The sequence below is a fragment of the Suncus etruscus genome, chromosome 3, assembly GCF_024139225.1.
Source record: "Suncus etruscus isolate mSunEtr1 chromosome 3, mSunEtr1.pri.cur, whole genome shotgun sequence".
Taxonomy (NCBI): Eukaryota; Metazoa; Chordata; class Mammalia; order Eulipotyphla; family Soricidae; genus Suncus; species Suncus etruscus.
The window spans coordinates 15,603,789-15,629,512 of record NC_064850.1 but is presented as its reverse complement, the minus strand read 5'-3'; the positions used below and the strand labels follow the sequence as shown (position 1 = coordinate 15,629,512).

The 25,724-nt window shown below is 39.2% G+C and overlaps 1 protein-coding gene across 5 annotated transcripts in view; it reads right to left on the bottom strand.

The window, feature by feature from the left end:
* The window catches only part of SIPA1L1 (signal induced proliferation associated 1 like 1), a 363,330-nt gene that overhangs the window by 71,890 nt on the left and 265,716 nt on the right, over positions 1-25,724 (bottom strand). For all 5 annotated transcript variants that reach the window (XM_049770289.1, XM_049770292.1, XM_049770293.1 and 2 more), the window contains 4 exons: positions 15,877-15,980; positions 12,345-12,502; positions 4,050-4,623; positions 2,887-3,161 (listed from right to left, as the gene is read on the bottom strand). In XM_049770289.1, the coding sequence (XP_049626246.1) occupies positions 2,887-3,161; positions 4,050-4,623; positions 12,345-12,502; positions 15,877-15,980 (1,111 nt within the window). The remainder of the gene's footprint in view (positions 1-2,886; positions 3,162-4,049; positions 4,624-12,344; positions 12,503-15,876; positions 15,981-25,724) is intronic.

Below are 25,724 nucleotides of genomic sequence, written 5' to 3'. Positions count from 1 at the left end.
TTAAATAATCTGCCTTTGCTCTTTAATTTTATTTGTTTATTTTAGGGTGGTAGCTTTCTGAAGGTTATACTTAAGCTCTCTGCTCAGGTACCTTTCTTGTTGGTGCTGGAATTTAACCAATGTTGGCTACATATAAGGCCATGGACATTATTAATCCCAGTATTCTTTTCTCCTGTTCTGATTTTTCTCTTTAAAATACTTTGGGCTGAAGAGACAGCACAGCGGTAGAGCGCTAGTCTTGCATGCAGTGGACCCAGGTTCGAATCCTGGCATCCTATATGGTCCCCTGTACCTGCCAGGGGCAATTTCTGAGCACAGAGCCAGGAGTAACCCAAGTGCTGGGTGTGACCCAAAAACCAAAACCAAAGAAAAACCAAAAAACAAAAAAAACAAAAGAAAAACACCAAACAAAAAAATAAAAACCTTTTAAATATTAAAAAAAAAAAACTTTTTTTTTTTTGTGTGTGGTTTTTGGGTCACACCCGGCAGTGCTCAGGGGTTATTCCTGGCTCCAGGCTCAGATATTGCTCCTGGCAGGCATGGGGGACCATATGGGGCGCCGGGATTTGAACCGATGACCTCCTGCATGAAAGGCAAACACCTTACCTCCATGCTATCTCTCCGGCCCCTAAAATAAAACAACAACTTTGTAACCCATTGTTATTTCCAAGCAACTTGAAGAACCAAAGAGATAGCACAGCAGGTAGGAGGACTGACTTGAACCTGACCATCTATCTGGGTTCAACTCCTAGTCCCTTAAATGCTACCCGGAGTGAACCCTGAGCACAGTCGGGAGTAAGTCCTGAGCACATTGAAGTTCTGAGTGTTGAAGCCAAAACAATTAAGTAAATAGGAGCAATTTGATCTTTTTATGGGACTTGCTTGCTTTTAGTTCTTCTTGAATAGCCCTTGATTGCTATCTTTAAGATCAGCAGGTCAGTGGCCCCCAGCAGAAAAAGAACCAACAGTACCAGGTAAATACAATTTAAGCTATTCGTTGGCATCTTTCATCTAAGAAAGAAAATGATGACTTTTGAGGAAAGTTTGTGTGTCTAGCTTGAGTGTGGGAGGGAGGGTGTGGGGTTATGGCAAGGATGAAGGAGGAGCCCATCCTCTGTGGGACCTGTCACTCCCTGGGGAAGCTTTCAGAGAGAGAGGTGGTGCAGTATCCATCCCACCAGGCTGCTGCCCTGCTGCTCCTCCTGCTCCACAGGGGGGGTTCTCTTTCTAGGTCTCAATCCTCAAAGTAGATGGAAAAACCAAATAGCCCACAAAGTGCAGGAGTCTTGCTTTACTTTCCCTGACCTCTTGAAAAAAAAGAAAAAATCAAGGCTGAAAGCAACTGATATAGTGGGGGATGCTTCTATACCATAAACATGAAAAGTTTGTTGTTGTTACATTTATTTTTTTTTCCCTATTAAAAAAACTCCTAAAACACAAACTTTTGCCTTTTCAAAACTGTCATCTCATGAACATAAAACCTAGGGCACTTGTGATTTTGTAGATCACTAATGGCTGCCCATTAATCCTTAGGATTCTAGAAATCCTGCCAAAGGAGCAAGCATCTTAGGGGTTGTGGACAGCAGGCCTGGAGAGGGTCTGACCTGCCTCCCACTGAAGCAGTAAGAACAGCAGACAAGGAAACTGACTAGTCAAAGAACAGAGTAATTAGTTGCTAGGAAAACAGCAGTGGGAGTGTGAAGTGTGGAGGAGAAGAAATGACAGATGAGCATTATCTTATTTTGTTGAAAACTGCAGTTGGGTATTAATGCTTCAACTGCTTCTTAGAGGAGAGCAGGTTGCTGCCCCAAAGACCTCAGAGGCATCATTTCAAAGCAGTCTTTTGGATAGAAACTGGAGTGAGAGTGGCACTGGCATGTGGTGTTGGAGGTGCAATGGCCCTTTGTCCCACATCCTAATGGGCACTGCATGTCACTGCCAGCTTTGCTGGAGGAGAGGAGGATGGCAGTGAGAACCTCAGAAATGGTGGTTTGAGATAAAGACAAATACATTTTAAAGGTCACAAAACAACCACCCCACTATTTATACCTTTTGGGCCATTTTGGGGGGACAAGGATAGAGAGAATAAATAGGACAAAGAACAATGCACTGGATTGAGAATGCCTACAAATTAATTGTCAAAGCTTAAAAGAAACTCAAAAAATAATGGGTTCAAAGAAAATTAACAGATTAAAAAATAACACATGTATGCCCAAAGAAGCAAAAAAAAAAGTTGATTAAATTGGTTTTATCAAGAAATCGCTCTAGAGAGAGAGAAATTAAATTTTCAACAGCACTGCTGGGTTGGCAGGAGTTGGGAAGCACTGGGAGTGCCTGAGCTTGCCTCTGGGAAAATGCTGGGCAACAACATACCAAAGTGTGATGAGCAGAACCAACTCGCAGAAGTCAGTTCCTGGTAGGCAGTTAGGAGAAAGCCTGGCAAGTCACCAGCAGCCCTCCAGACTGAGAAAGTGGGAGTGAAACAGTACATGATGCTTTAAAGAGCAAAGGGCACAAAGGGGATTCCAAACAAGTACCATGAAATAGAAAAAGAAACAAGTCTTCACAATGCTGGGTATCTTTTAATAAATGTCCAATGTTTCTTAACTGCCAATGCAAAATGTTTAAAATGGGTATTAGCAGACTTCTATATTTGACAGTGACAACTCTATAAATCCAGAGATGTAAATCCTGGAAATGGTTCCTATTAGTCATTCCTTCCAGCTGCTGTGGCTGCATGCTGAAAGGTACTTGGGTCCTGAGTCAGATTTTCCATGGAAGAAACTTTGGTTATTGCATATAATCTAGCACACTCCACACCCCCCTCTCCTACAGGAGACATACTACCGGCTATGCAGGCCAGTCACAGTTTCCACTAAGACCTACCTCCTTGGGGTGCAGTCATCATGAGGGGGGATGATGACAACCTTCACCGTGACGGATGTTCTTAGGAGATCTATCATCTGCTCGTGACTTAGGGTAGCCACTGCCACCTTGCAGATCTCTACCAGTCGGCTGCCTTGCCTCAGCCCTGCTTGCCAGGCATACCCATAGGGCTCCACATCTGCCACAATGCCCTCGTAGTTGACATGGAAGCCAAGCTGTCCTAGCCCATTTCTTCGCAGAGTCATCTCCACAGATTCACAACCCTTTGATACGAACTAGACCAGGAAACAAGAGACCATGCTTCAATGCAACAGGTACTAAGTGGTGTACATAAAATTGAAAAAAAAAACATTGCAAGCAGCATTATTTCTAAATGCCCTATTGCCAGCGGAAGAGCAGTCAGATCATTTACGTATCACTAATTTCTATACATAGATTAAAAAAAGAACATAGTTGCGTAGAAAGAACTCATTGGCTTCCTTGACATTATATGAAAACCTCAAACAGAACTACGAGGAGCTGGAGGTTGAAAGAAACTCTTCTGTTAACTTATTTTGGCCTTTAAAAAAATGCAAGACAGAAGATACTCCAACATTTCTTTTCAATGCCTAAATGAGATTGATTAGGATATAGCATCAGTCACCAAGGCAGTAGTAGGTCATAAGCAAATGGGTTTCCCACAATAACACATAATGTGTCTTTCTCCACTTGTTCTACTCTTTTCCTTCTGAAAAAATGATGGCAAAATCCCAATTAGAGGGGGATATAATGGAGGTACCATGACCAAACAGTTGTAAGATCACTAAGTAGTAAGCTAGGCACCGAGGGGACCACTCATTCTAGCAACCCTGGGGGTGGGGGTGGAGGATATGGGAGGCAAGACAGGAACGGAGGTGAAGGGAGGACAATTCGGTGGTGGGAATTCCCCTGATTCAATGTTAATATGTACCTAAAATATTACTGTGAACGATATGTAAGCCACTATGATTAAAATAAAAATTATAAAAAAAGATGATGGCAAAAACAAGTATTGCTTCACATTATGAAAAGAATTTTCAGAAGAGACAACAGTATATATAAGCTTATAAGAATCTTGGCTGTATGTATCAAAAGCTTTGTAAAAGAGGAAACTACCTGTGGGTAAGAGGAAATAAAAGACTCACCTGCAACCTTTTGACAATCTCTTTGATATCCTCGCTGTTAATGAAACTTTCCACTGAAACGCATTCTCCTCGCTCATAGAAGATTTTGACACTGGTATCAGTTGAAGTCCACCCAATCACATCTCTGCAGGAACAGTTGAAAACCACACTCTTTGTTTCCTGTTCGATGAGGACTATGAACTCGTTGGAGATTCCCAAAAGACAGTCTATTTCCATAGCCTTGTTGTAGTCTTTGGCCCGAACTGTCCACACAATTGCCCCCATGCTACTGAGTTCAGCTCCTGGATACGGCTTAGACTTTTCCTTCTTCTTGGAGGCCAAAGAAATAAAGGGGAATTTTCCAGATGGGTCAATAGGAGTATTGGTGACATTCTTTTCTGCCAGATCTTTCAGGTATTCTTGGCGGGTCCGAGTTGCCATGGCTCGAAACTTTTCTGATTTATGAGCAGCATTTTCTGCATTAATGACTTTGGCCAATAAGAAGTCCCTGAACACATTTGATTTAGGGAAAGTGACTCCTTTGGGAATAGGGGGTCCAAAAGAAGGCACATCTCTAGACCTGGTGACAGCCACACTAAGTAGAGACAAAAGATCAGAAAGTGGTATGTCAATACATTTCAGCTTTATAGTAGAAGAATAAAATAAAAACACTACAAAAGAGAATCTTAGAAGGAACTAGAGCTCATTTCCCCATAAAAATCAATGAGTCTTGCACTTAACTTCTGCATGCTTTTTTCAACCACATTTAGAGTTTATAGATCATTAATTTTTCTCTAAGCCCTAAGCTCCCAAAAGCTAAAGCTTAGTTGTCATTGATAGTGAATAAACCACAATTCTATGAAAAAATTACTGCAATGTTCTAAAAAAATCACATTATTAAAATGTGTTTTTTAATATATTTGTCTGTTGTTATGGTGATGGTAATAAAATTCAGGGTCTTATATGGTAAGGCACATGCTCTGTTGCTGAACAGATCCCTAGCCCAAGAGCAATTTTAATAACCTATTGATATGTTTTAAAGGGTGGCAACTATTAGCTTTTCAGCATAAGTAGACACTTGATGATCTCCACTTTAGATGTTATGCCCAATATATAAGCATCAAAGATGAAAATTTCCTACTGATTCATGGTATAAGAGAAATAAATTATGTTGAAAAAAAATCTAAACAATTCATTGGACTATGTATCAAGAATTATGCTACCAGGCAAAAGCATAATATTAAATTCAAATGAGAATTTGAATAATAAAATTAAATGATTGTGCTTTAAAGTCATATATAAATACACACATATATGTACATGCATTTACATACATATGTATTTTGGGGAGTAATACCCAATGGTGTTATTTCTGGTATAATGCGTAGGGGATGTGGTGCTATGAATAGAACTTGGACCTCCCACATGAAACATATCCGTTAGCCTTATGAGTTAACATCAAGTCATAAAATTCTACTTTAAATGAAATGATTCTTGGTTTAAATTCCCAACTTGTAGCATTTGATTCTAACCATTTGCAAGGAAAATATTTTCCTTTGTCCATTCATTTAAGCAAAAATTATATAAGAAAGTTGTTCTGGTCAGTTTTTCTATACATGTATGGCTAAATTAGAGCCTTAATAAAGGACAATAGAGAGAATATTAATATTTTAAATTTCTAAATAAAAAGAAAATAATTTTTCCCTACAACATCAACAGAAATGAAATACAAATGAAAAGGGTCTTCATTTTATATCCTACTCCAAGAACATATTACAGGGTTTTAGCAAAGTTTGAGAACTGGGAAATATTCATTTTGAGGTCAAACTAAAGACTCTTCAGATTATCTAATTACAAGTGAGTCAATTATACAATTATAGTATGTATTAGGGAAACACAGTGGAATTCTTTTCTTCTTTTCAACTCCTCGAACTGTAAGGCCTTAATCAGAATGTTCCTCTTGCACATGAAACTAAATATATACATTAATGTTATGTCTGAAGAAGGGTTTCCTTTAGAGTCTTAGTTTTGTTTTCCTAAACAGATACCTGGTTATTTATTGTAAAAATAAGATAAATAAGCAAAAATCAAGAAACTTAAGAGACAAACTTTTGTTTTTCTTAGAAAAATTCATGCAAGAGCCTATATGCTTGTGCCCATAATATTCTTCAAAAGGAATAAAACTATGTTCTTCCCTTGACAATGAAAGATGGCAAGCAACATTCCATTTTCTCAGAAAATTTAGATTCCTCCATGTACTTTAGCCAATATTCAGCAACTTTTCTTGTCAATGTGAATTGTCTAATTTGAATGCTACAGCTGTATAATTTTGTTCATGTTATTATTTTAAAGTCAAGTGAAAAAGCTTACATCCAGATCTATTATTAGCTTTTCTAAGCAAAATCCTATGATCCAGGAATATATACTTGTGTTTTTAAATTGGCAATTGCATCTTTTGTTCATTTGACTTCAATTCATTATGCTTTTCTCAAGAAATTGATTTGTCTTTAAATAAGGAGATGAAAGAAAAGTACTTAGGAAAGCACCATGGGCAGCAGTCCTTCATTGGCCACTAAAACTCACTCACTTTCTACAGATCTATTTATTAACTGATAGAACTTTAGACAAATATATACTGAAAACCCACCAATAATTAGAAACTCTGAGAATGAGCTATGAGGTAAAGAACTGAGTTCTTACCATATAATTATCAATGATTCATCATGGTAGGGAGGCAAATAATACAGACACTACAGTCAGATTTGCATCATTAGAAATAGAACCTTTCTAGAAGATGAGGAAGATGATATCCTAGAATGCTCTTTTCGGATAAAGAGGTTTGTTTTAGATAAATCTAACTTTCAAGCTTTTTCTACAAGGTTAAGAACTCATTAATTTAGATGCCACAATTCTAAACTCTTGATAATAAGTTCTGTTTTAAGGTCCCCTGAGCTTGTCGGGATCAATTTCTGAGCAAAGAGCAACACCTTAGTGCTGCCAGGTTTTTGGCCCAAAAACTAATTAACTAACTAAAATAAAAAAGAAAAATCTTTCTAGAATTTTGAGACACACCCATGTTAATATGCATCAATTATACATGGCTCTTGCTACTTTTTTTTGGGAGGATCACACCCAGCAGCGCTCAGGGGCTACTCCTGGCTCTATGCTCAGAAATCGCTCCTGGCAGGCTCAGCGGACTATATAGGATGCTGGGATTGGAACCACCGTCCTTCTGCATGTAAGGCAAATGCTCTTCCTTCATGCTAGCTCTCCGGTTCTTGCTACTTTTAAAGGCAGATTTCAAAGGACTTCTGCTAGGCCACATGGTAGCCTAGCAGCCCAGATTAGATCATCTTAGAAATAATACATTCTTTAAAGTTTTAGCCATTCCTTATTTTCCCAGCATGGTAAAGGATTAGGATTAGAGACAAAAGTCAAAGAGAAGCTTAAAGACTGAAACATTTAGTAAAGTTAGAAATGGAAGGGAATGTGGACAACTCAAGATTCCTTAAACCCTGCCAATAAAATCTTGAGTTTCATCTTAAAAGTCAACTCATTTGCATCTTACTGAAGAATGTGTTCATTTCAACAGAAAAACATGTTCTTTCTCTAGAATCCTTGAAACCAGCAGAGGGGTGAGGAATCCTGAGTTTTAATGTTTTTTGACATATCCTTGACCCTCTGTTTGAACAGCTGGCAAAAATTCATCACTTCTCCAGGGTGCAGACTTTGGAGGAGTTTTTGCATAGAGCTTGTCAGAAAGAAGAAAACCTGAGTTTCTGTCCAACAAACACAGTGCATACACTATGACCAAATCACACTGTTTCTAAGCCAATACCACTTTTAAACCTTCCACCTCTGTGGTACTTACTAAAGAGATCATCCATAAGGATCATAAGGCCAAAGAGATCAATAGACTGTTTCTAGTGGATATGGGCTTTGTAACATCTGTTAACATAAAAGTCCTCAGATAAAGAAGCAAACCTTAATACCCAAAGATAATTTCCAATTGATACATGAATATTCCAGAGAAATTTACACAGGATCCTCTGGGAAAAAGAGAGAAAGGGATATTTGAGCTTCAGAAGTGCAGTGGAAATAGCAATAACCAGCTATACTTACTCCAAAATTTAAAAAGATGTATTGAAACAGTAGCTGTAAAACTCCCTCTCTAGGAGTCTATATGAGATCACCTATTTGGGAAGCTTTCCAAAAGGGGATGTGAGCAAACACCAGGTAAGAAGGAAGATTAATGTATAGAATAAACATGCACTCATTGCTTCCCTGGGTAGTTTTCCCTTATCACAGTGCTCATTCACCCACATTCAATCTGTGGTAGTCATTCTTCAGGATCCTTCCTTGGTGAGATGACACAGGTTCTGCCCGACAGAAGCTTAGACTCTAGTGAGAGTTACATTCAGTTATCTTAATGCAAATGGAAACACCATAGAGAAACTGGAAGTCATCACATAAGGAGGGTTATGTGAGAAAAATCATTCTTGCTTGCAGAGCAGCATGTGTAAAGAGGAAGGGAAGAACACGGAATGTTCTCAAAGCTGTAAGCAGCTCCACATGGTTTGAAGTGAGGAGGAAGGAGATAGGAGCACTGGGGCATCTTAAAAAAGATGGTGGAGGTTGAAAGACAGGAGCATCAGGCATTAAGTATACCATGAAATAGTCTATTTTAAGGAGTCTGAACTTTCCCAATGGTTTTAAGCACAAAGAGATAATTGGATTTCTACCTTAGAGTTCACTACCCTGGACAATAAGGATAATTATATATGATTTGAATAGACTTTCTAAAGAAAATATCAATAAATTTCATTTACTGCTATTATGACAATAGATGGACAGAGACATTCACATATATACATCATACTTTATGCAAGCTATTTATATATGAGGTTTTAAGTAGATATCAAGCAACCTTGTACTGCACTGAAAGGTTAAGTTTAAGATCTGAGAGGTTTAAAAATCTGGTTTCATTCCAAGTGCTTTCCCTTTTTTTGTGGGTGAGGGCACACCCGGTGATGCTCAGGGGTTACCCCTGGCTATGTGCTCAGAAATCACTCCTGATTTGGGGGACTATATGGGATGCCAGGGGATCAAACCCTGGTCCGTCCTAGATCAGCTGCTGGCAAGGCAAACGCCCTACCACTGCGCCACTGCTATGGCCCTATTCCAAGTGCTTTCTATACTGCATCAAATTAACTCTTCACAACATTTAGTAAATGTTAAATACTAATTATAGATCTTTCTGAAAAAAGTAACATTTCTACCACCTTTATCACAATTTATAATTTTTTAATAATAAGAGTTATTATCGGGGCTAGAGAGATAGCATGGAGGTAAGGAGTTTGCCTTTCATGCAGACGGTCATTGGTTCGAATCCTGGCATCCCATATGGTTCCCCAAGCCTGCCAAGAGCAATTTCTGAGCATAGAGCCAGAAGTAACCCCTGAGCGCTGCCAGGTGTGACCCAAAACCAAAAAAAAAAAAAAAAGAGTGATTATCATACTACTTAATAATATAATAATTTTAACATTAAAATACTTATTAAATTTCATCAAATAATCAATATTTTATTTTCAATTAATACAGCTAATGTCTTACAGTCTTTTTATCTGAACTGAGTTCAAATACAGGCTATACATTATAATAAATTTTATCATAATACTTTTTTTTTTTTTTGGTTTTTGGGCCACACCCGGCAGTGCTCAGGGGTTACTCCTGGCTGTCTGCTCAGGAATAGCTCCTGGCAGGCACGGGGGACCATATGGGACACCGGGGTTCGAACCAACCACCTTTGGCCCTGGATCGGCTGCTTGCAAGGCAAACGCCACTGTGCTATCTCTCCGGGCCCATAATAATACTTTTTAAGATATTCCACTACTCTAACACTTTCTCTTATGTTTCATGGTTTATTTGTTGAAGAAACTGGATTAGTATTTTGGAATTTTGCTGAATACAAGTATGTACTTCTGTCTTCTGTAGTTGCCCTATAAATTGGCTTGCCTTGAAGTTTGGTTATATCTCTGGCAATGCATAAACTACCACTCCAGCACCACTGGAGGATAGCCCTAGAAGTCCTATTGATCTTCATCACCACTATTGAAATGTCCTGTCCAGTTGTCTGAGTATCACTGGGAATGATTCCTGGATCTCTGATGATTTTTCAGGGGTTGTCCCCTCTCAAATTACATCTAAAATACCTAGAACTTAGCTGGAACTCTAAATGTAGTTACTATTAGATATTCAAAGAATATGGTAGCAGCCAACAGTAGTCCAAACAAACCTTCAGGTACTTTCTCTGCTCCTATAATAAAACTGCACTTAAATAGAGTGAAACAGTTGAGGGTCTTACAACAGACCAATCAACAGCATGTGCTGACTATCTGCTCTTACAGTAGCTATCTGAATTCCCCCTGAATTTTAAGACAGTGTCTAATCTTCCAAATTTCAGGAATGAAAGGTGAAGTCATATTTAGAAGGATAGATTCATATCTAAAGGACATACACGTAGGAACATTTTATTAATAGTAGAATATCTCTTGGCACTCCGGCCATGTCAAATACATCACAGAATCATAACCCTTCAACATCCAACCTTTACAATATTATTGTAAAGTATTTTGTGGATAGATACTTGAACTCAGAAACTTAGATACTTCCAGATTAGGTCCACAAGTGATACTTGGTCCACTAGTGAAACAATTTCATCAAATACTTAATAGAGTATACAAATGTCTCAAAAATGATAGTTTGAAATATTAAAAATGAATAAAGTAAGTCTGAAGGGACAATGAAGGGATGAGGCTTTTTTTTTTTTTTTTTTTTTGGTTTTTGGGCCACACTCGGCAGTGCTCAGGGGTTACTCCTGGCTGTCTGCTCAGAAATAGCTCCTGGCAGGCACAGGGGACCATATGGGACACCGGGATTCGACCCAACCACCTTTGGTCCTGGATCGGCTGCTTGCAAGGCAAACGCCGCTGTGCTATCTCTCCGGGCCCTGTACATTTTCTTTTACTAGGACCTACACCTACACTTTTATAGTGGACCAGTGGAGATGCTCAACTTGATGGTGCTCAGAAGTTACTAGGGCTCCATCTGTCGATACTTGATTAGGGCAGACCCCCAAATTGTACTGTGGATGGAACTCTGCTTAAGGACCTATCTCCCCAGCACCATAACTATATAACCATATTTTTTTGCTTTATAAGATGCAGCTGACCATAAGACACACATAGTTGGTTTTTTTTTTTTTTGGGGGGGGGAGACACCTGGTCACGTTCATGGGTTACTCCTGGATATGCGCTCAGAAATCGCTCCTGGCTCAGGGGACCATATGGGATGCCAGGGATCAAACCAGGTCCGTCCTGGGTCAGCTGCGTGCAAGGCAAATGCCCTACCAATGTGCTATCGCTTTGGCCCCTAGATGCACATAGTTTTTAGATGCTCTGCTCCACTGCAGCTCCAGTCAGGCAGCATTCCCTCCATAAGACACACTTTTAGGGGGGAAAAAGTGTGTCTTTTTTTTTTTTTTTTTTTTTTTGGTGTTTGAGCCACACCCGGCAGTGCTCAGGGGTTACTCCTGGCTGTCTGCTCAGAAATAGCTCCTGGCAGGCACGGGGGACCATATGGGACACCGGGATTCGAACCAACCACCTTTGGTCCTGGATCGACTGCTTGCAAGGCAAACACCACTGTGCTATCTCTCCGGGCCGGACTCTTGACTCTTTTTTTTTTTTTTTTTTTTTTTTGGTTTTTGGGTCATACCTGGTGGTGCTCAGGGGTTACTCCTGGCTGTCTGCTCAGAAATAGCTCCTGGCAGGCATGGGGGACCATATGGGACACCGGGATTAGAACCAACCACTTTTGATCCTGGATCGGCTGCTTGCAAGGCAAACGCCTCTGTGCTATCTCTCCGGGCCCCGGGACGAGGCATTTTTAATGACTATTTTAACAAATAAACTTCTCTTCACATATTGTGACTGCTCTTCTCTGTTCTTGTCATGCCTGAAGCAAAATATAATTAGTAGTATGAGTAATTAGCTAGTTGGTGACCAGATGGTATGGATGAAGGCCATTTCCTAAGAAGGAGATGCAAATGGAATGACAGGTGTCTAAGCAACGTGTCTGAGGAGTGTCAGTGCCATAAAGTGACATCATTGTATGAACCTGGCCATTTACATGCACATTACAAGACAAAATAAATACTAGTACACTCCTTACTACTAATTCAGAACACTGAGCTGGAGGGGCTTCTTTGGGCCACGACCAGTCAACACCGATTTAGTCACTGCTGCACACCAATACCTGTAACAAACACTGTCTGTGCAGGGGTTATGAACCCTGACAATGACGAAAACATGTTGAAAGTGAGATCGTATGTTTTTTGGGCTGAATGGCTGTGCTCCTGGCTCTTGGAAAACGATGGTTACGATATCATTGCCAATGTGCCTCTTCCGAAGAAGCTAAAAGAAAACATAAGCAAATGACAATAAGGAAAATGTTCTGCCTTTTCCTTCTCAATTCCTGTTTTTAAATGAACTTAAAAATATTCATTAAGCTGTACATATTAAGGTAGGTAATCTGCATAGCTATTCTCCACATTTTCTTTTTTTGTTTTTTGGGCCACACCCGGCAGTGCTCAGGGGTCACTCCTGGCTGTCTGCTCAGAAATAGCTCCTGGGAGGCACGGGGGACCATATGGGACACCGGGATTCGAACCAACCACCTTTGGTCCTGGATCAGCTGCTTGCAAGGCAAACGCTGCTGTGCTATCTCTCCGGGCCCTATTCTCCACATTTTAACCTTATCTTTTAGCCTATCTTAGCATTCCCTCCCTCCAAGGAATAACATGGAAAAGAATATTCTAAAATTTGCATAAAATATATAACTCATTCAAATAGACCTCACCAATATTTGGTGAAATATGCCAAGTCTCAGTATCTCCAATCCTTAGTTTCCATAACAACAGTTTTGTTCCATTTTCATGTGAGAAAGGAACTTGCCATGGGGAAGATTTTTAAAGATGAGGATGAGTGAAGTAATTACAATGCAATTTATATACTGACTTAATTAAGTTCATTTGAAGAAATGTGGCTGAGGTGTTTTCTGATACACGTTTTGTGCCACAAAAGCTGGGAATGTAGTAATATCCCATTGTTAAGTTAAAAATTAATAATATTCCAGAATGTTGTACCAATTAAAAAGCAGGTTAATCTTTAAGTTTAAATAGCTTCTTTAATTATTGTAAAATCTACTTAAGATCACCCTAATTCATACTAACCTGTGTCTTCAGAAGAGCATTTTCAAATTGAGGCAGACCAACTCATTTTAAACCATTTCTTTTTCAGGAGAGTTTTATAAATAGCTTAATTCAATAGTGTGAAGAAACACTGAATAAATGTGTATTTCTCATATGTATATGAGAAGACTCTTAAGGAAAATAAAAGTTAGAGATATAGGGGCTGGGGAGACAGCATGGAGGTAGGGCATTTGCCTTGCCTGCAGGATGGTAGTTCAAATCCCGGCATCCCATAGAGTCCCCATAGCCTGCCAGGAGCGATTTCTGAGTGTAGAGCCAGGAGTAACCCCTGAACGCTGCCCGGCATGACCCCAAAACAAAAACAAAATACACCCCCCCACACACACAAAATTAGAGATATAGTTCAGGGATTAAGGCACTTGCATTGAATATGGATGACCCTGATTCAATCAATTCCCAGCACCAAATATGGTCTCCTATGCTCTACCAGAATATCCCTGAGGACAGAACTGGATGAAAGCCCTTAGCCCTTAGCACCCAAAACCAAAAATAAGTAAAAAACATAAATACAAAGAAAATAATTAAACATGACATTTGTGTAAGTTACCCATTGGATAAACTTGTGCTTATGAACTTACATTTGTAAAACTTCAAAAACATCCAGTGACATTAATACATACAAATTACATATAGCAAAAATCAATGATCTAGTACTGGCTGCCAGGAGGGAAAGATAATAGTCTATTTAGAATGAGGCTGAGAAATAGAGGAGTTAGAATGTTCAGGAAATGTACCTTTAACCTTAGGAATTTTAAAGCAGCCCAAACTATCCTCTAATGAGATCATTAACTTCATTTCTAAACAAGATAAATCATGGGTATAAAGGCTGGACTGTATTGGTTTCTATATACAATATAGTCATTATGAAGTCTTAATCTATATGGAGTCATGGACAGACTAAAACCAAATACAGTGTGTGTCTGTGTGTTCTATCTTTTCTGCAGAGATGATGTCAGTGCTTTTTTTTTTTTTTTTTACTGCAATGGCATTCTTTCTTCAAAATATAGCATAATATATAATAGTGATCAAGGACCCAAACAGAAATTGATCTAAATATCCACTCAGATGATGTTACAAGTTCTTTAAAGAATAAGAATTTTGTAAAAATGTAGCAGGAGCAAATATTCTGCAGTGCTGATTTATATCATAATGTTGATTAGCCCCTAAAATTAACTTGGACAGTTGTCCCTTTATATGCTAACTCACTAGGTTCAGCATTTCAATTAACTGAATCATAACACTCTCCCCCATTACATCTTTTCTTCAGATAGAATACGCCTTTATCATCTTCTTAAAGATCGCTTAATAATTTAACCTTAGTGTCTACTGATTGTTCACAAAATATATATAGCATACTTCTTGCCTTTAAAAAAAAAATCCAGATTTCTTTTTTTCTTGTTATATATTTTTTCTTTCAGAAAAATCTAGAACTTGGGATTGTCTAAAATAAATTATCAACAAACTCCACATCGGGGAATTTATCTTAAAATAAGTTTATTTTAGATTTATAGCTGATTCATTGTTTTCCTTCCTATTTTTGATTACTTCGGTAATTATAAAAGGCAAAATGTTGTTACCTAGATTTGTGATTTAATCAACCTCAAATGATGAAGTGTTTGATTAGATCTGTGTTTGGTTGAACTCTGTGAAACAGGATGTGATTCATTCTGCTGCAAGTCTCTGCTCTATTAGTCTAACAATCGACAATAATAAAGTCTACCCATTTTAAGGTCAGAAGTAAAACTGGACTTTTTGTGTTTACAGCTATTGAAAAGAGCTGCTTAGCTCCCTGCTTCATTTTAACTTTTGATCACTTATTTTTAAAAAACCAACAATAACTACAATGTTCTCTGAAACAATACTGCCATTTTTCATTATGCAATCTGTCACCTTAGTTTCCATATTTTATTATCCTTGGCTATAGTTTATTCAAGGCATCATGTTTCTAGATCTTTTCAAAAAATTCTGTATGCTGAATACAACTAAAGTTATATTTCTGTACCTTGCTATCTTGTTAATGAATGTGTTAAGGAAAATAACTTTTTCTGAAGTCCCATTGACAATTATTTTGCTTTTCTTCAAATCAATATACTAAACTGCCTTTGAAATCTGAAACAAAATATCAATACTTTCCTATTTTCTCCATTGGCCTCTCTAGCTGAAACTTCACCCACTCCTGTGTTCTCTGCAACCCTGCAGAGTCATCGAATCACCATGATTTCAACTTGTTCTCCTCAGATTTCATGAAAACCTCAGTCCCCGTAGGTGAAAAGCAAATGATTAATTCACAAAGCCATCCAGCTGGCAGTTAACCTAGAATTTGTGTTTCTTCATTTGTTTTCAGCTCATTTGCTATTCTTTACTTCCACAAAGTACAAAGCTTCCTGCTGCTGTGACAGGTGCAATACTAAATTCTGTTTTAAAATTTTACAAACGTGCCACTTAGGCTTCTGGGGGAAATGAAACAGGGCAAAAAAAGAGAGGGAAGAGTATTTCCTTAAAAACAGGATATCTTACCTGTTGTTTGTTGTTAGGTGTGTACGGCAGCATGGTGGAAACATGGAACATAATTTCATAGTCCTTATAGGTTGTATACAGAGAATGAGTTCCAGTGGAGTCAGCTACCATAAAAGGAAAAAAATATATGAGTAAGTATATATGCAACAAACAGTTTTTGTAATTAAGTACGGTAGCATTGTTAAATTGTTAGATTTAGTGGGTGTTGACTAAACTTATAATCAACAACTTCAAAATAAATATAAATATGGAATTGATAATTGCATACTCAAAATTCATACGTGTATATATATGTTGTTTTGGGGCCACACCTGGTGATGCTCAGGGGTTACTTCTGGCTATGCGCTCAGAATCGCCCCTGGCTTGGGGGACCATATGGGACACAGGGGGATCCAACCAAGGTCTGTCCTAGGTTAGTGCGTGCAAGGCAGACAGACACCTTACCACTTGCACCACCACTCCGGCCTCATATGTAAATATCTTGATAATTTTGGGAGGATGGAAGTAAGGATAAAACCAAGGGCCTCGGTTATGTAAAGCTTTAGTTCTACAACTAAACCATATACCCATCTCTAGAACAATTTTTTGAATGGTTAATTTAAGATCAATATCTCAAAAAAATTTTAAGGAAACAATTTTGAATACAAGATCTTACTACCTAAGTTTAGCTTGTTTAGCAAATCACCGGTCTCAGACGTGAGGCTTTGGAGGCTATTCATGTGAGGCTATTCAGCACAAAGTACCATCACAGCTATCCTAGTGTTCCGGATCTCCAGAGCCACAATGAAAGAATGGTTCAGGGCACTCTGGTGCATCACTCTCAAGTGTGTGAGTGAATACTGCAGCTTTAAAGTGGATGATTCCTTGTGAGCAATACATAAAAAGAGTGTGAACACTGCAGCCAAGTGTGTGTGAGACTCTTGGCTACTGCCACAACAAGTGGAGAAGGGAATGGGTGGGAGAGAGACTGTACATGGTCAACTTAGGTTCGATCCTTGGCAGTCTATAAAGTTCCTTAGTCCACCAGGAGTGACTTTTGAGTGCAGAGCTAGGATTAACCCAAGCACTGCTGGGTGTGGCCCCCCCCCAAATCAAAACTATAAATATCAACTCAACAAAAAGAAAGGTGGGAGGAAAGATGCTTCTTTTGTGAACTAAAATGCAATGACACTGTTTAAGAAGTGGGGAAATTGAAGAGGTGAAAAAGCAAGTCAATGAAAACAGCAACATCCTGTTCAGAGCCCTTCCATCTTTCCACTGGAAAAATGGCTCAGTTCCACAACTAAGCTCCAAAAGAACATGATGGCCACTAAATCTTCCAACTTAGACTGGTCCAGACTGATAACTGTGGGCTTCTCAGAATGACAGCAGACAGATTCCTCTTTCTGCCTGAAAGCACAGCAGCCAGAAGCCAAACCTGACATTGTCCTACAGAAACAGTCCAGCTCCACAAATGAACCTTATCAAACTGCCAAGCCAGCAAAATGTTCCAGATCTATAGATCCAGAAAACCCAAATTTCATAGCAGTGTCAGCTCAATAGGATTTCAACAAATCTGTTGAGAAAGCTACACAAAAGGCCACCAAACTCAGGAAGCCTAAACAGTAAGAAGATTTACCAGTACTAACTAGCCCAGTAAATAACTTTAGTAACAGCATTGAGAGATATCACAATTATTACAAATTGATCCTCAGTGATAGAAGTTTTGATAATTCCATTTGTCTTTGTGTTGTAACAAACAATGTGAAGTACATTTGTTTGTGCCTGCTAAGGGAGCATGCTAGGGTTTTGGGTAGGAAATTGGGAACACTAGTGAAGGAAAAGTCACACTGGTGGTGAGATTAGTTTGAGTATTTAATTCCTAAAAAACTGTATTATGAATAATTTGGAAAATCATAAAGACATAAAATTGATAAAAGAAAAAAAAACAACTACCTGTTTAGAAAAGCACTGTTAGGCAAGGACAAATATAAACCTGGCTGAGCAGAGAAGGCCTGGTTAAATTAAAACAAACAGTACTGAATTTTTATCTTCATAAAGAATTTTAATACAGGTATAAAATAAGCAAGTTTGAGATGCTACTAAAATCTATTGCATTAAAGCAGGGGTCTCAAACTCAAATGACCTGGGGGCAGCAGGTGACAAAGTCTGGGTGAGGCAGGGCCACATAAGAGATTTCACCAAAAAAAAAAAAAAAAAAAGGGACAGTGGTCAGGAGCAGGGAAATGACATCTGTGCTAGGCGCAAAGTATTCGCGATTATTCGCTTACCGAATATTCACAATAAAAAATCGCATTAGTAAGAAAAAAATCGCATTAAACATTTGCATACCCCGAACGGAACTGCTCGGGGTATGTGAATGTTTAATGCGATTTTTTTCTTACTAATGCGATTTTTATTGCGATTATTTGGTAAACGAATAATCGCAAATACTGTGATATTTGAAGGCCGGCTGCAGGCCACAAAATGCTGTACGGAGGGCCGCAAATGGCCCGTGGGCCGCAAGTTTGAGATCCCTGCATTAAAGTCTTTTTCACATTTACACAAGGCAACTCAGGGCATTTGCTCAGTAAAGTGACCTGACCTGTCCCTCAAATGGGCCCCACCAGGAACTTTTGAGATCTGGGTGCTTGTTTACCCATGCCAGCTCCCTCACCCTTGCCACACAGTGGGCTGTACCTCTCCAGACCCTTTACATCAATGGAATTGTTTGCATATATTAGACTGCCCTAATAATGTTCACATCAGTTATGTATTTGGTTGATATCATAATTGAAACCTCTTCACCTAGATGGGAATTAACACTTTTGAGATTTTAATCTTATAGGACAGTGTCTGGGGCCAGAGCAGTGGCACAAGCAGCAGGGCATTTGCCTTGCATGCAGCTAACTTAGAACGGACTGGGGATCTATCCCCTGGTGTCCCTTATAGTCCCCCAAGCCAGGAGCTTTTTCTGAGCTACGAGCCAGGAGTAACCCCCTGAGCGTCACGGGCTGTGGCCCAAAAGCCAAAACCAAAACCAAACAAAATAAAAAAAACAAACCCAATATTTGGTATCTGATCCCTGATCCCTTCTAGCAGTCAAGGGAAGCCTATAAATACTCTCAATATTTATAACTACATGAAACAAAAATGTAAAAAAAATTAATTATACTAAAAAAGGTACTAAATAATTTGAACTTATATGTAGCAGATGATTTTTATAATTAGACTTAGCAGTGGGTATATTAACTTTGATTTTGAAGCATTGATGAACATAACCAACTTGCAATATATATTGATGAATAATGAAAATATGCTTTCAAGTGTCAATAAAATCATGGTTATAAGGTTGAAGAAATAGTACAGTGGGAAGGAGGCTTCCCTTGCATAAAGAACTTGGGTTCAATCCCCAGCATCCCATATGTTCCTTGAGCACCACCAGTAATAATTCCTGAGTGCAGAGCAGGTAGCAACTTCTGAGCATTGTCACAAATAAATAAAGTCACAGGTAAAACTACACCATTGTGATTTATTGCACACATTCATAATGAAAGAAAATAATACTTTCAACTAAAGATCATTGAAAAAAATGTAAAGTTATTTCTCATTCAAGTTCATAGACATCCTGCTTACAGATAACACATGAAGAACTTTTCCAGTAGTTCTGAGAATTTTTATTTTATTTATTTATTTATTTATTTATTCATTAGGCTAAACCCGGCAGTGCTCAGGAGTTAATTAATTAATTAACTAATTAATTTTTTAGGCTAAACCTGGCAGTGCTCAGGAGTTACTTCTGGCACTACTCTCAGAAATTGCTCCTGGAAAGCCAGGGAACCATATGGGATGCCAGGAATCGAACCTGTGTTGGTCTCGGGTCAGCCCTATGCAAGGCAAATGCCTTACCCACTGTACTATTGCTCTGGCCTTCTGTGAATTACAGAAGTAAGATTAAGAAGACTGACACTAGGGGCCAGAGAGATAGCATGGAGGTAAGGCATTTGCCTTGCATGCGGAAGGACAGTGGTTCGAATCCTGGCACCCCAGATGGTCTCCTGAGCCTGACAGGAGCGATTTCTGAGTGTAGAGCCAGGAGTAACCCGAGCCCTGCCAGGTGTGATCCAAAACCCAAAAAAAAAAAGAAGACTAACACTAACAGAAGTATATCAATTGTTTTTAATATTTGTCATGTTGAAGATCAAAGAAGTTTTAGGTACATTTTGTTCCTTTTGCCGAGCTCAATCAATGCTCAGGAGTCACTCCTGGCAATGCTTAGGGCATCCATGAGTGTTGAGGATCCAACCAGGCTTCTGGCATGCAAAGATAAATCTAAAAAGTTATCTTCTTGGCCCACAAGTTTTTAAAACTTAAGTGTGCTCAAGTCTCACCTTATGAAATAAAGTAAACCCACAAAACCACCTACTCTCTTATCATTAACAAGTCAATGGGACTACAAACACCTAGAAATCACACAAGGGAATTATTAACTGGCCAATTGAAAGGATGTATTTTTATAACAGAGGTTACAAAATGAAGATAAATGCATCCAATCAACCAAACTGTTAAGGACCAAAACCACTTTACTGCAAAATGTAAAATTGGGACATCTACTGCAAAACAAAGCTTCTGACATTATATCCAGAAGGCAATAGCTCTCAAAACTGAGTAAAAGCACAGCTTCACTTGATAGGGAAAATTCCTATGCTGTATCCCCAGAAATACTGCTTAGTGGATGAACAAAAGTATCTATTTTTTTTTAAACACCTACGGTTACTGACCTCACACATTCATACATTCCAAGGGGACTGATTTACAGAATGACTGAAGAAATTAATTTTTAAAGCCCAAATATGATCCTTGAACTTCTTAAAGGATCTACATTTTGAAGTGAACAAAGAACTGCAAAGGTTGGTGCCAGAGTAATAGCACTGTTCATAGGTAGGGCATCTGCCTTGCACATGGCTGACCCAGGACAGACCTGGGTTCTATCCCCAACGTCCAATATGGTCCCCCAAGCCAGGAGCCATTTCTGAGCACATAGCCAGGAGTAACCCATGAGTGTCAATAGGTGTGGCTCCAAAAACAAAAACAAGGGGCTGGAGAGATAGCATGGAAATAAAGCGTTTGCCTTTCATGCAGAAGGTCATCGGTTCGAATCCCAGCGTCCCATATGGTCCCCTGTGCCTGCCAGGAGCAATTTCTGAGCATGGAGCCAGGAATAACCCCTGAGCACTGCCGGGTGTGACCCAAAAACCACAAAAACAAAAACAAAAAAACACCCACAAAAAACAGGCATCCCACAAGGTCACCAAGAATAATTTTTAAGTGCAGAGCCAGAGTAAAGCCAGAGCACTGCCAGGTGTGGCCCAAAAACTAAAACCAAAACCAACCAACCAACCAAACAAAAAACCAAAACAGCAAAGACTTAAAAAACATACACAATTAAGAAGCCAGGGAAATGGCTTAAGAGGTGGGAGTACATTCCTTATGTGGGAGGCCCAGGTTGAATTCTTGTATTGTACTGCTCTTAAGCACTGCTGCTGGGTGCTTAATAATGGCTACCATAACAAAAGGCTACTACAACAAAAGGTACATGAAGAAATGAGCTATTAAGATTTCTTGCTTCAACTATCTCTAGAACTGATATGGACATTTTATGACTTAAATCCTGATTTATCAGCACCGATAAGTGCTTCAATGTCAGTTTTAGGCCCCCCCCCCCCAAAAAAAAAGACTGTCATCACTGCTCATTGATTAAATTTTGCTTTACACATCAGTTTGATTCGGAAAGGTTTACTGTCAGAGTGGAAATTCAATGTGGAAGATGACCCCAAGGAAGCAAAAACTCCCTGCTTCTGGCCATTTCATCTTTTCCATTGCATGTCTCCTTTTTTTTTTTGTTTTCTTTTCTGTTTTTGGGACACACTCAGCGACACTCAGGAGTTACTCCTGGCTCTGTGCTCAGATGTCGTTCCCAGCAGGCTTGGGGACCATATGGGATGCCGGGATTTGAACCGGGGTTCAACCTGTGTTGGCCGCATGTAAGGTAAATGCCTTACCACTGTGCTATTGTTTTGGCCCTGCATGTCTCATTTTACATAATATAGCCTGGAAACCCTAGAGTCTGGATGATCATTTTAAAGTCTAGGAGAGCATTTCATAAATTAGACATAAGAGATAGTGAGACAGTACAAAGGCAAGGTGCTTGCTTTGCACGTGGGGACCCTAGTTCAACATCTGTCAGTGCATATAGCCCCCTGAGAGCATTTCTGAGCACTGATCCAGGAGTAAGACCTGAGAACTGCTGAAACTCTAACCCTTTCAAAATTTAGATATACAAAAAGGTTGCTGTTATAAAAGCACCAAGAATGAAGTGGAGGTAGTGGACAGAGATATAGTTCACCAGGTAAAGTACATGATTTGCATGTAGCTGACCAGAATTGGACACTCAGCAATATATATATATATATATATATATATATATATATATATATATATATATATATATATATATATATATATATATATATCATCTCCCTAGTCCTGTTAGGAGTGATCCCTGAATGCAGAGCCAGATAGATGTAAGCCATGAACATAGTTGAATATGGCCTAAATAAATAAATAAATAAAACAAAGCTTCCAATGCAGGTTTAATAATTTTGTGCCTTTGAAGCCATAAAAAATTTTATTAGGATAACCAGGAAAATAACAATTAAAGAAATGGCAAAATCCCTTTAAAAAATTCATTTCTAGGCTTTCCCCCATCCCTACTTAGGGGGGAGGAGGCCAGACAGATATCTGGCTTCCAGTTCCTTGATCCTGGAGGCCAGCTCTTCCCAGGTATGGAGTTAGGGGACACCCCACGCCGGAGGCCTTCTCCCTAGCTTGAGGGGTGCTGGGAGACTTGGCAGGACCCCAGCCGTTCTGCTATTTCTCCCCTGGATTCCAGGTGTTCCCTGGGTCGCTGGCTCAGGTGGCCTGAAGTGGGTTCCAGATGGATTCTTTAGTGGTTCTCAGGCTTCCCCCCTCCCTACTCTAGGGGGAAGGTACATGGGGAGGAGGCCGGGCAGATATCTGGCTTCTGGTTCCTTGATCCTGGAGGCCAGCTCTTCCTAGGTATGGGGTTAGGGCTCACCCCACGCTGGAGGCCTTCTCCCTAGCTTGAGGGATGCTGGGAGGCTTGGCAGCCCCCCAGCCATTCCCTTATTTCTCCCCTGGACTCCAGGCCTTCCTTGGGTGCCGCTCAGGTGGACTCTATAGTGGTCCTCAGGCTTTCCCCCTTTCTCTCCCTACACTAAGGGGGGGGATTCATGGGGAGGAGGGTGGGCCGATGCAGCACTGGTTGGGACATTCACTGGTAATTTTTTTCTCATTGGTCTCCATTTTAAAAACTGCACAGGAGCTAGTGCCCCCGCGTGTACCATATATACTGAAAATAAAAATGAGAGGATACCAATGGTTCTCAAACTACGGCCCGTGGGCCAAATATTGTATTTATTCCCATTTTGTTTCTTCACTTCTAAATAAGATATATGCAGTGTACATAGAAATTTGTTCATAATTTTTGTTTTTACTATAATCTGGTCCTCCAACAGTCTGAAGAACAGTGAACTGGCCCCCTGTTTAAAAAGTTTGAGGACCCCTGGATAGACTCTAGGGCTGGAAAGAGACCAGTACTCTTTTCCTACGTGTTTACTCTCAGCGGACTCTTGGCCTCTTCCTTCCTTCATTGTGTAACTGTGGTTGCTACTATACTAGGTTTCTGATTAGTTCCCACTCAAATGCATTTCCCGATATGGAACTGCAGGGAGTCATTTTGCAGACTCCAGAAGGCTAAATCGCAGACCAAAGTGGTGTCCAGGATTCGGCACCCTCCTCTTCCTGACTATTTCTAATGATATAAAAGGGACATGCATATCTCCTTTGAATATTGTAGATACATTCCCTCAACCGCTATAACTATTACTGAATATCCCCTTAAATGGTGACAATTGTGTCCACTGTCTTATGTTAGATTGTTTATTTTCCCCACTTTTTATTTTTTCTTCTCTTTGTGAACTGTTCAATAAGGAATTTTGGTGAAAGAGTCCCTCAGTTTAATGCTTATGTTTGAACCAAGTCACGGGGATTGTTGGACTTGTTCTTGCAGCCCCCATATGCGCTGATAACGCCACATGGCATTATTCCTTGTTTGCATAGGCACATTAAAATGGAAAATACTATACATACAAATAAGTTCTTATCTAATAGAGATAGGAATACACAAATCTTGTAGTGCAATGGGACCTTACACCCTGAACATTGACATAATGACCTGGCACAGGCCTCAGAAGAATGGGCATTCTCCATTCACCCCTGAACCAGGGAAGCCATCCATGAAACATCCAGGTTTGTCTATAACATCACCTGGAAGCAATCTTGTACCAGGGAAGACCCTACTGCTGCTCTGACATTGATCTACTCAAAAGAGTCTTCCTTTAACACTGAGAAGACTTAACAACAACGATGACCTGCTTACTGGACAGAGCTTTCTGCATTGCCCTTTAATTGTGAGTTGAAATTAGAGGACGCTCCCCACCATCCTGACTTCAATGTAGGATATACAGATTCCAGGATCTTCAATAAAGAAACATGATACCAACAACAGAGACTGTGAAAAATAAAACTGTATTGGCACTACAGACAATGACCTGGATTGGACAAACTAGTTTGCCTGGAGCCTAGAGTTGGTCTTATGCCAGGAAACTTAAGGGGTAGGGTCTCCTTGTATTTAGGTCAAAGCTTTTCCTTTCCATGTCCCCCATATTTTGGTGGGCCTATGCAAACGATAATTACCACCCTAACACCATTTTTACTGTGCTCCTTTGACTCTAAACCTTAAAAATAAAAACCATTTAAACGTTTGAGGTTAACTTAAATATACATGTGCATGGAAATGTAAAAAAACTACTATGCCTTCAAGTTTAAGAAGTTACATAAATTTTATGGCTTTAGATTGCTTTCTGTACCATTAAGAAATGTTATAATATACTACAATCTGGGGTCTTGAGGGATAAAATAATTGTACATGGGCTCTGTTTTATTTTTCTTAATGTTCTTTGACTATAAATTCAAAATTAAGGTGTCAGCAGGGGGATTTCTTCTGAGAACTCTGTTTCTGGGTGATTGTCCATCCACTGTAACTTTACCTTGTCCTCTTTCTTTGCATCATTGTTCACATAATTAAAAATAAATTAAAAAAAATTCATTTCTAACAAGAAAGTATGTTGGCAAAAGAGGAACAAGACTATGCCTGCTTCAACTGTATGGAGCTTTAAAAGTAAACGCAGGCATCTATATGTAGTTCTGAAAATGAAGCAATCTGTCAATCTGTTTCCATACCCTACTGCAATGGTAAATGCAATTAGAAACATTTACTCACAAATAAGGTCAATATTTTATATTAAGTCATAAAAAGGAAACATTCTAATATACAGATTAGATGACAAGGAGATGCCAAATAACTGAGGAATCATTTCAACTACTTAAAAAAGATAATAAGTGATTATACTGTTTCAGGCACTTGTAAATGAAAGCAATACAAGTCATTACATTTATAAATGCAATTTCAAATACAGTAAATATTATATCCATACATGACTTTTCTCTTTTTTTGGGGGGAGGGCTTAACATTTAGCAGTGCTCTGAGATATTCTCAGCTTTGTACTTAAGTAGATCTCGGAGGGGCTTAGAGAACCGTATTTATTTCCAGGGATCAAGATGGGGTCAATAGAACTTTTACCCCTGTACTTAACTTCTCTTATGGCTCAATTGTAATTTTTGAAGTAGTCTAAAATGTGGATGATAAAAGTATATATAAATGAGAC